A 14,850-nucleotide genomic window follows, 5' to 3' on the forward strand; every position below is an offset into this window, starting at 1 on the left:
ACCACTGGGACCGTGGCCAGGATGGAAATTTACGGATGACTAAAGCCAACCATCTTGCGAACCTATAAGCGGTGGTCCTGAGTGAGGCCCTTGGAGCTCTCCGGGACCGCAGCGGGCTGCGCCCAGCATCTCCCTCTGAGTGGGACCTCTCGGCGCTTGCAATGTCTTGAGCTAACAATATTCAGAGGCCCATTGTCCGACGGGACCTGGGCTGAAACTCTTCACTTCTCGAGGCTCAGCCCTCGCCCTGTAAAGACATTTTACGTGAATATTTCTTCACCGAACTCGAGGGGAATTTTTAACAGGTACTTTTTGTACATTTTTATACATATATGTACACATATTTCTGTCTGTGTGTGTGAACTAATAGTAAGCATAATTTGTAATTAAGTCATGACTGTAGTAGACTTCATAAATATTAAATTAGTTAATGATTAAGTGCTGCTAAAGTTTGTTAATGATTAGTTAACGAGTAAGTGCTGCTAAAACTGTGAATAAACCCTAGACTGCTGCTAAACACATACAGTCCCTAAGACATAAACCCTTAGACAACGTGATTTGTCTTTGTATGTTTGATCCGTGCAGTAAGTGAGTGGACCTCGCCATCGAACCCTGTTAAGTCGCCCCTTTATAGGTCTCTATCAAAATCACTTTCTGATAATACCTTTGATGGCGATTCTTTCAGTGGCCTCTAAACCACTCATTTGCGACAAAGAGAAATAAAATTCCTATCCTGATTTTGAATCTGACATACATGCATTTTCTTTACATCGGAGAAAATCTGAGGTATTGATTGTTCTAGGTAAATAACGTAGACTAGAGAGATACAATCATAAAGTGAAAAGGTATGCCTATACTTCATTAGCCTCAAAATACTTCCAGTCTTTTTTTTCTATTGCAACTCCTACAGGTTTTACAGCAATCCTGAATGAACAAAATTCTTGATTCTTCCTTACTTACTGGATACCAACCCACTGCAATACTGATGTGTCGGAGACCAGAGCTGACTTCTGGCATATATTATCAATTGCTTATGCAACAGTTGCTAAGAAAACACCTTCCCTACATCCTTTACTCTGTGTTACTATTCAGATTTTCAGTAGGATCAGAGTAAATAACATGGCTATTTGTTTATTTAGAGGAGGATCACTTTTTGCTTTACAAGACACTGAAATAATCTAAGAAGTCACGATGCTCTTAAGTATTTTATAAAGCAAAAACTCTTTCTGATTTGCAAATGACAATTTCTCCCCCAAATCTCCACATACACATTTCTTTGGGCCAGACTGACAGCCCTTGTAGTAGCACAGCTCCTCATCCTCAGCCTACTCCGAAAGCCACGCGAGGCCCTATGAACTAAACTACCACTCGGCACGAGTAATTTTATCAAAATCTGGTCTCTTACAGGTGTGGTAAATTCCTCTGTAGCGTAGCATTTCCATTCGTTAGTATTTCATTGCCTGTGTAAGCACATCTAGCCTTCAGTAGTCCATCCATTTTGCAAATTGATTTTAATAGAACTGTCAGGTTAGATTTTGTCTGATTGATAAACAACCGATGTTCAAATAGGAAAGGGCCAAAGTGCATCAATTTGATTAATTTTCCTATTTGTTTCATGATATACATTTCAAAAAAAATATAAAAACTCACTGACGCTTTTTAGAGCTAGTCACAGGAACATAGTCTCGTGTCTACAGTGCAGTAGCCATGTTTGTTCCAGAAAAGTGATCAAAGATGCTGCCATTTTCTTCAAGCAGCAAAATCCCCTTCTACAAGCAAAGAGGCATCAGAGGTGAAGTTAACTCTATTGAGAACTAAACAGATTACATGCCTTCCTGTTACAAATCACTGTCCTCCACGAGAAAAACAGCTACCGCAGTGACAATGCTAAGGAAATGTAGTTTTAATAGGTTTATTATTTTACTGAGAATCTCAGGAGATGTTTCAGCAAGGCTGCAGATCAAAGATGTAATTATTTTTTAGCCTTTGAGGTTGCTGAAAGTGTGCTCCCTCTCATTGTAGCTTTGGTTCGATTTCTCAAGCACCTACCTTCTGTAAAGCAGGACCGTCTGCTCCAAAGGAGACTGTTCTCTCTCCAAATTGTCTGCTCTCCAAAGAGACATGCAAGTCCCTGCCTTTATGGACATAAATCTTCAAACACCACACATATGTATTTATAAATAAAACTTACTCCCAAAGCAGTAATTTATTTCGAAAAAGCAATTAGTATTAATTAGCAATTAGTATAATAGCAAAAGCTATTATTAGTATGGGGTGTGGTTTTGCATCTCAGGAACAATCTTTTATAACAGAAGCAACAGTAAGCAAAGGGAAAGAACACTTACGATTCAGAACGTTCACAGCCTTACGCATTTGGGGTCTCATATAGACTATATTTTTAGTCACAGTGTTATTAACACTGGAAAGCCCTTTCAGTTTAAGGGCTCTAAATCCACATGCTTATTGTGACAGCCTTGCAGTTGCCACATGGAAATTTCAATGGGACGCACAAAAAAATACATGTTCTTTTGTAAAAGCCCCTGTTGCTTTGCAGGGAATGGAAGTGACAGGAGCTTCCCCAGGAGGGCCAACAAGTTTGCCTCCTTGCTTATCACTGAATACCTTCTAGAGATAGCACGGAGGCTGAAAACCAGCATTTCTTATTAAGAAGCTTTTTCCATTGTCTACCTATTTGAGAATTCAACATTTATCAGCAATGCAGTTTTTATACCACAGATGAGCGCACCAATTTCCCGTCTGCCTTACTTCACGCATTCTAATATTCATGTATTGACTTAACCACCTTTTCCATTTCACTGTTTTCTATAATATTTCGGCAGAAAAAAAAAAATTGATCTCCTGATATCAGAGGGAATATTTTAAAGATTAAGTTTAGTGAGTCCTGCAAAAATAGCATATCTTCTGTTTAAAGGGAAACATCCCACATTCCACCCCTCCAGATAAAACAGAATCAGATTCAACAACTTCAACAGTGACAGAAATGCAAACTTGAGAATGTGCAAAACAAGAATCTGAAGACTTGATTTGGTACAAGCCTGAGACATTATACCAGTTCAAAAGGTCCCTGAACAACACAGCATTAAAACTTTCATTATTCTAGCAGGTGGCATATTATCATTCTTACAGACTGATAATTTTCCTTATTATCCCCTTGACTGCACATATAACACAGCAATATGAACCTAATAATGCCTATAAACATTTCCATTAACAACAGAGCTTGCTATTTAGGCACACAGAATGTGGTACCACACCGGTGTAATTGATTTTTTTAATTGATGTATTGTGCTACCGTATATGGCTGCTGAATTTTGACAACAACAACGACGAAACCAAACAAAGCGCTACAGGGCTTTAACCCATAACTTCTTAGCATATTTATTTAGATATTAACCCACTTAAGTTCCTTCATCTGTCCCAGTGACAGCAGAATTCCACAACAGGAAGTAACCTCAAAAATATATTATTATAAAAGAATCCAATCACAAATAATTTCACTCTAAGCATATACAAGCTCTGTACTTTGATGCACACACAATCAACTGAGGTAGGAAATTAACCCAAGTATTTAAGAAGGTGCCAAGTTATTCAAAATTCCTATAAGCTGCAATTTTATTTCCTCTTCTGTCACGCTATAATCAGTTATATTCCTCAGAAGATACAGAAAGGACCTGTATATTAATAAACTTATTGCTGTCTTCCCAGAGAAACTGCTGTCCTCTCCGAGATGCACAGAAGGAGCCTGCAGATCCGTCCCTAACTCTCCTGTGCTTAATAAATGCTCAGTTAGTATAAAAAAAGAAGAATTCCTACGAGTTACACAGGTACTGGCCACAGTCAGCTTTTGCATAGCCATGCACAGGCACAGCTGGGGACCCAGGTCGCTCTGTCACATCATATTTGTGTATGTTCCTTCATCCCTCTTTATTTTGAGAGCAGAAGGGTGTATCATTGCTCCTCCCCACTCCCAAATGCTTGAAAGATTGAGCTTTGCTTCTGCTCTGAAGGAAAAAAAAGAACAAAATCCTACTCACATTTTCCCTGAGGAACGATAGCAAGCCTTTTGGTCTGATTGCATGACAGGCCAAAAGCATCGAGGCTGGGAGCTGGCAAAACTATGGCACGTGATTTCAAAGAGGTTCACAGGCTGGTATAGAAGGAGCTGCTCCTGCCAAAGGGACTGCTTGCTGCCAGTGCCACCATTAACACTCCCCAAAAAATCAGGGGGGTAGAAGAGGCAAATAAATAATTCTTACCATACGAGTGCGACCCTTGTATTTAGAAATAGATTTAATACTACTAACAAACAGCAAGAGCTTTATGACATCCCTGTGTAAAAACACGCTGCAGTTTGGAAAGCCCACTCTTCATTCTACATGAAATACACTGATAAATACCACAAGCGATCTACTACTTTAAAATAGACTACTGTGATTCTTTTCTCTTTTATTTGCTCCTCTGCTTACCAATAAATACAGCAAAACCTATACAATTTTCCGTGTCATTAGACAACAGCTTTAGGGACAACTCCAGACTGTCTCCAAAAGAACCAAATGTAATTCTGCTCTATTCTCGCCAGAGACCGCCTTTACTGAACTGACTTTTGCAGCACGCTCATGCAAATTTCACCTGCAGCAAAGCTTAAGGCTTAAGGCTAATTTTGCTCAAAGTAAAATTAATAGCTTACTATATTTAACAAGTTTAGCGACTAAATATTGATATCACCACCTCCTATTCTTTTCCTCTTAATCCCCAAATCGGCAAAGCAAGCAGCAAATACTGAAAATATTTTACAGTTGCAAAGCTGGGACTCGGTAACCAGATGAAGATACGTTTTGAGATTTTCTGTAAAGTCACACTCTTCACAACTAACTGATATGTGCGTTGATCACTTGGCTCAGTTACGAAGAACTGCAGACTGTTATCGAGTCAGACTGTACAATTAAGGACAAAGCAGTATGTACAAAAGAGGAGAGAAGCCAACTCTCCTCATCAATGGTAGGATTTGAAAAGACCAACCCCACAGAAGTGGTTTCTGTCCTTTCCCACCAATAGGAGCTGAATGAGATCAGTGCCGGTTATGTTTCAGCAGCTTTCTTTTTATTCAGTAGCAGAGCTCTTCTTTTTTAATCATCCCTGAACAAAACAAAACAAACAAACAAAAACCAAAAACAAACAAAAAAACCCACGCAAAAGTTGTTACAAGATGTGGAGATGATTTTTTGTTCTCGCTCCCAATATTCAGCACTCAGACAATTATTTGTGTCTATATGATTCTCTAGCAGGGGTCGTGAACTGGACAAAACGTGAAATATAAAACAAATGCATTCTCAGGACAACTGAGTTCGTAAAAAGCATATGAACAAGCGGTACTTAGTTTGTTCATACAGTATCAATATAACATGAAACGTTAGAACTCTACCATGATTCATTCCCTCTTCAAAAATACTTCACACCCTTCTTCCCCATGATTGTGCTAAATGATGCCTGACAGCCTAAAAATAAAAAAGAAAAATGCAACAAAGACAAGCAAGCCCACCCCACATTTTCTCTAGAGCTTTTTGTTACTAAGCAGTTTTCAAAAGCATATGGAAATATGAATTCAGCCAAAATTACCTTAACAACCAAGTCAAACTTCTGGTGTAAATCCCTATTTATTGGCTTTAGGAGCGTGAGTACAGCTGTTGTGAGATTCATATGGAAATACTGTGGATAATCCTCAGGAGTACCTGTAAAAAAAGAGATTGAGATTTGAACAAATGCTGTTTCTGAAAGATTTAGTTAAACAATATCTTCATTTTACTCATGTCGTGGTTTAACCCCAGTCAGCAACCAAGTACCCCACAGCCGCTTGCTCACCCTCCCCCCCACCCCGGTGGGATAGGAGAGCAAATCTGAAGAGTCAAAGTAAGAAAACTCATGGATTGAGAGAAGAACAGTTTAATAATTGAAATAAAATAAAAATAATAAATTGTAATGAAAAGGAAAATAACGGGAGAGGGAGAGAGGCGGGGGGCGAACAAAACCCAGGAAAAACAAGTGACGCAACCACTCACCACCCACCGACCTACACCGAGCAGCGATCCCTGCCCCCCAGCCAACTCCCCCCAGCTTATATACTGAGTATGATGTCATATGGTATGGAATACCCCATTGGCCAGTTGGGTCAGCTGTCCTGGCTGTGCCCCCTCCCAGCTTCTTGTGCACCTGGCAGAGCAGGGGAAGCTGAAAAGTCCTTGACTTATGTAAGCACTACTTAGCGACAATTAAAACATCAGTGTGTTATCAACATTATTCTCATGCTAAATCCAAACCACAGCACTATACCAGCTACGAGGAAGAAAATTAACTCTATCCCAGCTGAAACCAGGACAACTCATTAGTCATCAAAGGAACAAAAACTAATCCTGCTATTATAAGGGTAAAATACTGTATCATGTGTACATGGAGCTTAAGGATACCACTAACATTATGCATTTAATATTATCATTACTTCCTTACTCTCCCTAACCACGAAGATTCTTCTCAACTGGGAATCCCTAAGTACTTGATAACAAACACACCTGCAGCTGGTGTAAATTCTCCCTCTCAGCTTCCAGGAGATATATATAAATCTAATCAGATAAGAGGACATATGGAGAAATCTTCCACTTGTATCCACCACATTCCTGAAACCCAGCTTGCTAAACACATACCACTGAGATTTTCTCTCTCCAGCTTTGAAGCACGTTTCCCCTGAAGTATCACTGGACATACGCTGACATTAGTCACAAAGCAGAGAACACTATGAACTGTTTTTTGAGTGCACACATTTAAACAAAGAAAATACACAATGAAGTGATGTGACAAAGATTTTACCACTAAGTTCATGATAGCCATGTTATTGCTCACAGATGATGCCCTGACATTTGCAATTTAAAATGCACATTTTAAATACCTTAGTTCTTATAGCCCTCTGTTGCACCTATGGGCAAGCTCTTTAATGCATTATTAATAACATATACGTAAGTAATAATAACAGATAGATTATTTTAGAAATCCTTCTATGAAAAGAAGTTTCTCATCAGGGAAGAAGCACCAGATGAAATCTCTAACAGCTACCATTTATTGCCAGCGTTAACAGTGTCTTCATGGCTGTGAGTTTCCAGGGTACTCTCCAATCCAGTTAAAACAGAAGCGGTCACAGCCTGAACAGATTCGCGAACCCACGGAGATCCAGCAAGGGCTATGCAAAGGATGGAGACAGCCGTGACCTTGCTGTGCGCGGCCGGCAAGGCAGTTGCAGCCCAAAAACTTTCCCATGGTACTGTGCTCAAGCCAAAAGGCTCAAGGCTCTAGCAGCATAACCTGACGCAGGACAAGGCACGAATTAAGCTACAGTGATTTTGAGCCGCATGATTCTCACAAAGAAAGTACACAAAAAAGTAGCAATGGTGGAGCATTAATTGCCAGGGCAGGATGAAGCAATAAGCGTATGGGATAGTGTTCAGCAACAGCCTGTCGCCTATCAGGGAACAGAGGCTATACCATTTTTTTTCTAAAAGACAAAGGGATGTTCTCTCCTCATTTGCATGGCAGAAAACTGTATCTGCCTCCTCTAGCCCCCGTGTCTCATCCCACTTTGTTTTGGTTTAACTGTCTGACTTTCAGCTGGGAGATGTCTGATTCTCAGCTGTCTGATTCTCAGCTGGGGAGACGTGAGAGCCCAAATCTGAACAGAGCAGGGCTCAGAAAGCTCAAGTGTGTAGAAACAGCACGAACTCTGGCACCTCACAGCTTATCAGTATTACTAAAAGTATCCGAAGAAACCAAAACACAGATCACAAGTACAAGATCTCGAGTCATTTTAGGTCTAGGAATAGTCCTGTGTAGCAGCTGAGAGGCAGAAAGCACCCTGGCTGATGGTGCCAGTGCCCCAGTAAGTCCTCTGAGCTCATGAGTTACTATACCTTAAAGCAGCCGTGAGAGCAGGACAAATATTGCCATGCCAATACAGTATAACAGGGCATAAGATTCAACACAAAAAAGACCACTTTTCTGATAAATGATGCTATTATTTGTTCACCTTTCAAGTGGAATGATTAGAAACTGCTTTTAGAAAGTCAATAGCCATCCCAGGAGATACATTACTGTCCAAACTCATGTGCAATACTTTAATTTGCAACTCATCATATGACAACCATTTGCTGTACTGTGCATATATTGTGCATTTATATATTGTGTGTATATATATACACACACAGTACATATTCTGCAAATATCTCTTTATACGTGTATACCGTAGACCCAGAGAGTAGTAACAGGAAGAACCACTATGGATTATTTTTTCTATTACACCACCAGCATAAATGCACAGTTTCTAGCTCCAAGTCCTCGCTCCCTTCCCCCCGGCTTTTAATGTCAACTCCTAATTAACCGATTTAATTTTTTAAGAGCACTAGGCATCCAGCAGGAGCTCCGAGCTTTTGGCAGATAACAGATTGCTGTAGTCTTAGGAGGCTGCACATCACAAGGGCTGATGCTGAAGCTAAGAAAAATCAAGAAATGAAGGACTAAATGCAAAAGTAAAAAACCAGATGCTCCCTGAAGGAGAACAAATACATAGGGGAGGACGGAGACAGATGTAAGAGGCACAAAGTGATCTACAGCAGGGAAGATGACGCTAATATTTTCTAAAGATGCCAGGAAAAAATCCAAGAAAAAAAATAAAAGAAACAGGTAAAGGAGGAAAAGACAGCAAGAAGGACGATCAGGAAAGTAAAGATTAGAGTATAATAGAACTGGATTGCCTGAATCCTAACTGATGATGCCTGCTCAGCTGCTGCCTACCACAGGAAGAGTCCAAACTCCAGGACACCTTAAATTCTGAAAGTACAGTTTTCCAGGAACAGAGATATCTGCTTCTGCATATACAAAAATATTCATATTTTGACAGAGCAGACCAACACTCAGTCCCCACTGTTGCCTCATCTGCTTCCAGAAAGGAGGAATTTCCTACGGCAACTGTAACTACGTGTCTTCAGAATGTGTCGTCTGCATATTATAGACAGGCACTACTGGCCAAGGAACTGTTCACACCACCCCTACACTGTCAGTCTCTCACGAGTCCAACCTGCAAGAAGACGTAACCCAGGAAAAGCAGAGAGGTCTAAAGCTCTATGGATGAGCTCCGAGTCTCCTGCCTCCAGAAATTCATCTGGTCTGTGTGTTTGGAGAGGTCTAGGGTATCAAAAGGTGGTGGGCCACCGTGCACCGGCAGGTCCGTAAGCACCCTTGAGAAAGGAGGACGAAGGGCGGCACGTGCTTTCTTTTCCATACGTTAGCATGTGGAGATGAGATTGCACCATCTGCACCAAAAATGAGCATTGAGTGCTCAACAGACCTCTGGTTACACTCTTTTGGCCGAGGCAACAGAAGCAGCGAGCTGACAGCCAGGAGGGAACATGATCTCTTCTATCCTGATGATCTTACAGCAGAGAGGAATGTCCACAAGGTGAAGAGTACTCTTAGGTTTGCTTTTCTTGGAGCCAGAGGAGGCCTTCTGTGAGGCATGTTGCCTGTTGCCTACCAGGCAAATGCGTCAGGGAGCTCACAGGATGGAGAGAAACCCCTGAAAACGCTGCGGGTTTTTTGGCTCTGCATTTAAATATCAAACAAAACAGAACACTTAATTGTTCAAAATTGGCAACAGAAATCAGAGACAGTTCCAGGGTCAAAACTAGAAGCTGATGATTTAAAGGAAAAATTGACTTTTCCCAAGAACCAGCCCTAGAGAAAAGAAAGCCTTAAAATTGCTAATAAAAATAGCTAAGGGAAAACCTTCAAAGAGGGCTGAGCAGTAAATACAAGAGTAGCACAGGGCTGTGATGCAGTTAGCACTAAGGAAAAAAACAGAGTGAGACTGCAGATGAGAGAAAGTGTGCTGGCTTCTACCCCCTTTTTATTGCACACACATTACATGTAAAGGGAGGGGGCTTGCTCACACACTTGCGTACACCAGACAGTATATGTGGGTCTCTTGCAATATATATCAATATTCCGGAAAGTCAAGAATTGGAACAATTAGTGCATGAAAAGAAATTTCCAAACATCACGTTTCCAAATGTAAAGATATCGGGCGTTTTATAAGAAATGAAATATTACAGTATGGCCCCAGTTCAATCCTCTTCTCTGAAGTACTACTGTACTTTGGAAGGTAGTTCCTTCATCATGCACTTTAGCCAATACTTTAAATAGAAGACAACAATCCCAGTAGTACTATGCTGTAACTAGTCCTCTAATCTTAGGATGACCCTCAAGAATATTTAAGACCTAATCTTCAATCGTTTTATTAGTACCAGTCCGTAACTACTTGAACAAGTACATTCAGACGTCTTGATATACCCTGTGAGAGGATTGTACTCAGAGGTCAGAATGAAAAAGAAAGCAGAAAATAACGGGCAACACACTTGGAATATTTCTTCATTTCTCAAGCGCCTTACCCTCAAGTTACTTTTGTTTTCAGCACTGCTATGCTCACATGAATGTGTAACAAGACTTCCACAGGCATTTATCGTTACCTCATCGAGTAAGTCCAACTCCTTTTCAATGAGCTGCAGGGGAACCTGTTGTTGTTGGAACCGGAGAGGTTCACTCGTACCCTTCTCATGGGAAAGATCACTAGATTTGGTGAAAGCAGCACCGAGGCATCTACCTGAACACTTGAAAGGCTAGTTAGCTTGAAAGCATGACAGGCAGAAATCTTTGTGAGCTCTTAAGGGTAAGGTTAGTAAGCCGCATCAAGCAGAAGTAAGTTATCGCTGCAGTGGTGCTGGGCTTCGTTAAAAGAAATGTGTCTTCACATAGATCCTAAAGATACTGAGAAAGATGCGCAGGTTTCATATATAACATCCATAGTGCCCAAAGCATATGCCAGGACTTGACTTATACAGTGTGCAGGGGGAGGAAGAAAGCAAGGTACAAAATTAGAACTCAATCAAATCAAATAAAATTCAAAATCATTTGCATATTCAGTAAGTAGCTTATTCTCTCTTTCTATGGGCATAAGTTCAGACCTTCCAGTGTTTAAAAAAGGACATATCCGAAGATATAAAGAAGAATTATGTTTAGACCTAAAGCAAGGGAAAAATCCATATAACAAGAAATATCTGCAAGGCCTATTTCCTGTGAAACTATTTAATATTTTCTGAGGTGAAGGCTAAAATATAAATAGCACTGCATACTGGCAGAGATGAAGACAGACTTAAAATCTAAAAAGAAATCCTTTGAAGACCATGGCGGGGGAGGGGGTGGGGAGGTGGGGGGAGAAAAAAGGTAGCCTTTCCATTGAAAAATCCCCCAAACCAACCCAAATTGCTCTAATACATCTTTCTGAATTACTTCTTTGAGGTCAGAACAGTCATTCAAACATTAAAAATATCGCAGGTTAGTGAAATACAATTTTTAATAAGTTCACTCCTGAAGAACTTTGCAAAGAACATTAAAAAAAATGGACCAAATGTTGCACTAGGGCATAACTGTCAATAGGAGAATTTATAAATAAACCAAGTCAATTTTATAAAAACACCTAGTATCTTTACTCTGCAAGTACTTACAAATTTCCTCACAAAACAGTTTTGCTGGAAAAGGATTAGTTGGCAGCAATGCCTCCCTTGGTCTGCCAGATTTGAATCCAGTTACAGCCTGAAGGAATCTAGCTTGCTTCATGGCTATCCAAACAAAACCTGATTTCTTTTCTTGGAGGATGCTGAGGTCTGCCGTGCTGAGGCTGGTCTGCCACGGCCGTGTCCCTTGCCACGGTCCTGAGAGTAGAGCCCTGGAAATGCCTCAAGACCGGTCTGTTGGCACCGAGCGGGTTCAGGCTCCTGCATTTTGCACACCGAGCTCAGGACCTGCACATTCAGTACAACGGTACCTGGTACAGTAGCGATTCATTTGTACCCTCTTAAGATGGCTCTTAAAATGACACGCATATCAAACCATCAAACCTACCATTTTTCCCCTTTCACAATAGAACTATAATATACATAGGCACCTATTTTTTTTTTTTTTATGACAAGCAAAACTACGCAATCTGCTCATTAAAATTTTTACTTCCGTCTCTCCACGGGTGAGAAAGCCATGTAGCTGCAGTTTAACACAGCAAACATGAAAAAGATGCAATTCCACAAAACACACAATTTTCAATTCCCACGCTAGTCACAGGGCACAGAAATTACTACATCAGTCTCTGTACTTTGGGAAGAGCAGGGCAGGTGAAGGACTGCAACTGCAAACCACTGCCTTAGGCCCTTCCATTATCAAATCATATAAGCTAAGCAATCGGAAACAAATGCCAAACACGGGAAAGTAGCAGGGAAAAAAAAAAACCCACAGCAGAATACAAGAAATCCCCCAGCAAAGTGGGTATTCTCTGAACTCTTTCTAGAACTGCATTACTGCGGCCACAAAACAGCATAGTCAACTAAACAAACACTAAATTACAAGGCAAAGCATGCAAGCACACAGGCAGCAAACTTAAAGGTGGATGCAGTAAGATGGTTTAAGTTGGTCTGTGCCAGAAGACTTTTGGAAGGAAACCTACTCTAACTGACTTTCTTTAGCATCTTTTATTGTACCTTTGCACCCTTGAATGAAAAATGCATTGCAGCACAGCTACGAGCAGAGACAAGGACAAGTCTCTCTCCTTTTGCTTGCTGTGTGGCTCCATTCACTAAACCAGACAATTCTGAATCTAACCTGAATAAATAATAATAAATTATGCAGCCATCTGAAATAAGCTTCTAAATTGCAATTAAACGTAAATAGGTAGAACAATGATTTCAAACATCCCACTAACCACAATATGAATTTTTATTAGGTTTCCACTCTCCCAGTCAAGCTTTCTCTGGCTGGTCATAATAAAGCGACTGATTGTGAATGATAGCAAGAGTAGCAGACACCAACCAACTAGGATGGAATAGAGGATGCCCGGTCGATCGGAAGGAGGCTGGATGTTTCGGTCCTGATCTATGGCTTGTATGGGTGGAGTGACACTGATGGGATTCACACGTGCCTGAAATGAAAAATCAGACAGATTTGAAACAGAAAAATTAGAAAGCCAGTAGGCAGATCTTCAGGTTTAACACAAAAACATCCCACTGAAAAGGATATTTGCTGAAATTGCAGGAGAAAAACCCCTCATATTTAAGAATAGTTATAGCACATGTCCCTTTTGAAATCAAAATTAAGTAGGCAACATATATATTTCTACAGCAATCTCCTTTCTTTTAGGTACGTTTTATACTATAACAGTATCTTCGAGGAAAGGAAGCTCGCAAATGCTTGACTATGCTTCTGTAAATAGTCCCTTGAATCAGACGTTTCAGACATCATCATAGCAGTGAAATACAGGAAATGCTTTAAAAAAGGAAATAAAAACAAATTGAATTTGAGAATCATTAGGAGCTAGAGTGGCTGTCATACACGAATACATACTGCAAAAGAAATTCAAGCCAAGGTACAGACGTTTCAAGGACAGGTACATTTGAAAAGTTTGGACGGACGTTGCAGTAATTCACACCATTATTCAGAAGCGGAGTGATCTCGCATGCCGAACATGGAAACCAAAAGCCAGAAAAAGCATTCACCAGCTTTTATCTTGTTCAGTATTTGCATGCCCAGTTCTTCACCTACCAACTTAATAGCATTGCTGTACCTACTAATAGCACTTAGCCCTCACTGTTGTTTTGAATATTTTCTAAAGTTCTCCTATGCCCATACACTCTCCAGGGGTAACACCAGAGCTGCCACTCCCAACTCTAAAAGAACAGTTTCAGTAACCTTGGCTGCTTGATCAATTAGAAACATAGCTACCCCACGAATGTAGGTGCACCAGTCTTTTCCCTCCCCTTGGAACTTTTATTTGCGTGGCCAAAATGTTTAATAACCTCTATGAAAAAACAGACACCTTTTTTCCACATAGGACTAATCCTGGCAGCCTTTGCTATGGAAAGCTCTAACGCTCCATGTTCTGCAAGAGGGAACTTGAAATCTAGCGTAGGAATAGGAATGAGACAAGTCCACGTTCGGCCAAGTTTTGGCAGAGCCTTTAGAAAACCTCCTGCTGACATTTGGAAGAAATCTGCAAGAGCTTTAGCGATGCCTGTCGATAAACCTAGAGGGAAAAGAGGTGAGCCAGGAGGAGGAGAACAAGACAGGAATAGACGCAAGGCAGTTTGCAAGAGGGGAGAGTGAATACCCCCCTCCTGTAATTCTGGATACGTAGCCACATGGTCATCTGCAATAACAAGCTGTTCTGCCCACAGTTTGCCCACCCAGAAGTCATTTCCTACAGGTTACTGAGGTCCGACGAGGCTTTTCCAGGCTCATGAGCCAGGGCTTGCAGCCACGCGTGGTCACACAGCTCGGCTTTGGGTGCAGAGCACCTGCCTACCAGCACGGGACTGGTACCTCCTCACTCTCCTCTCTGCCCACGGCTTTTTCCCCAGTTCCCAACGAGCAGGCGAGGTTCTCTGTTTCCACTTTTGAGTCTTTAAAAAATTAGACTCTTAAAAGTGTAATGAGGAAGACGAGCTCAAAATAGGCATAAAGAAAGAGAGAAGAAGATATATTTGACATATGTTTGAATTTTTAAAATGCTTTAGGACTGCATAAAAGTTACATGCTGAGAGATAAGATTATGCATAAAACTGTCCAAGACTAAAATGCTATTTTTAAATTTACAGATCAACTGAAGCACTCTCAGACAAATCTACATTGTAGTTAAAAACATACCCACAATAAAAACAGTCTCATTTGCTAAGGCTGGCTAGGTTTTAAACTCACCAG

The 14,850-nt window shown here is 40.7% G+C and overlaps 1 protein-coding gene across 2 annotated transcripts in view; it reads right to left on the minus strand.

Moving 5' to 3' along the window:
• PCDH15 (protocadherin related 15) overlaps positions 1-14,850 on the minus strand; it is an 827,781-nt gene that overhangs the window by 217,940 nt on the left and 594,991 nt on the right. For both annotated transcript variants that reach the window (XM_075154074.1, XM_075154076.1), the window contains 2 exons: positions 12,967-13,075; positions 5,638-5,750 (listed from right to left, as the gene is read on the minus strand). In XM_075154074.1, the coding sequence (XP_075010175.1) occupies positions 5,638-5,750; positions 12,967-13,075 (222 nt within the window). The remainder of the gene's footprint in view (positions 1-5,637; positions 5,751-12,966; positions 13,076-14,850) is intronic.

The sequence above is a fragment of the Calonectris borealis genome, chromosome 7 (genome assembly GCF_964195595.1).
Source record: "Calonectris borealis chromosome 7, bCalBor7.hap1.2, whole genome shotgun sequence".
Lineage (NCBI taxonomy): Eukaryota > Metazoa > Chordata > Aves > Procellariiformes > Procellariidae > Calonectris > Calonectris borealis.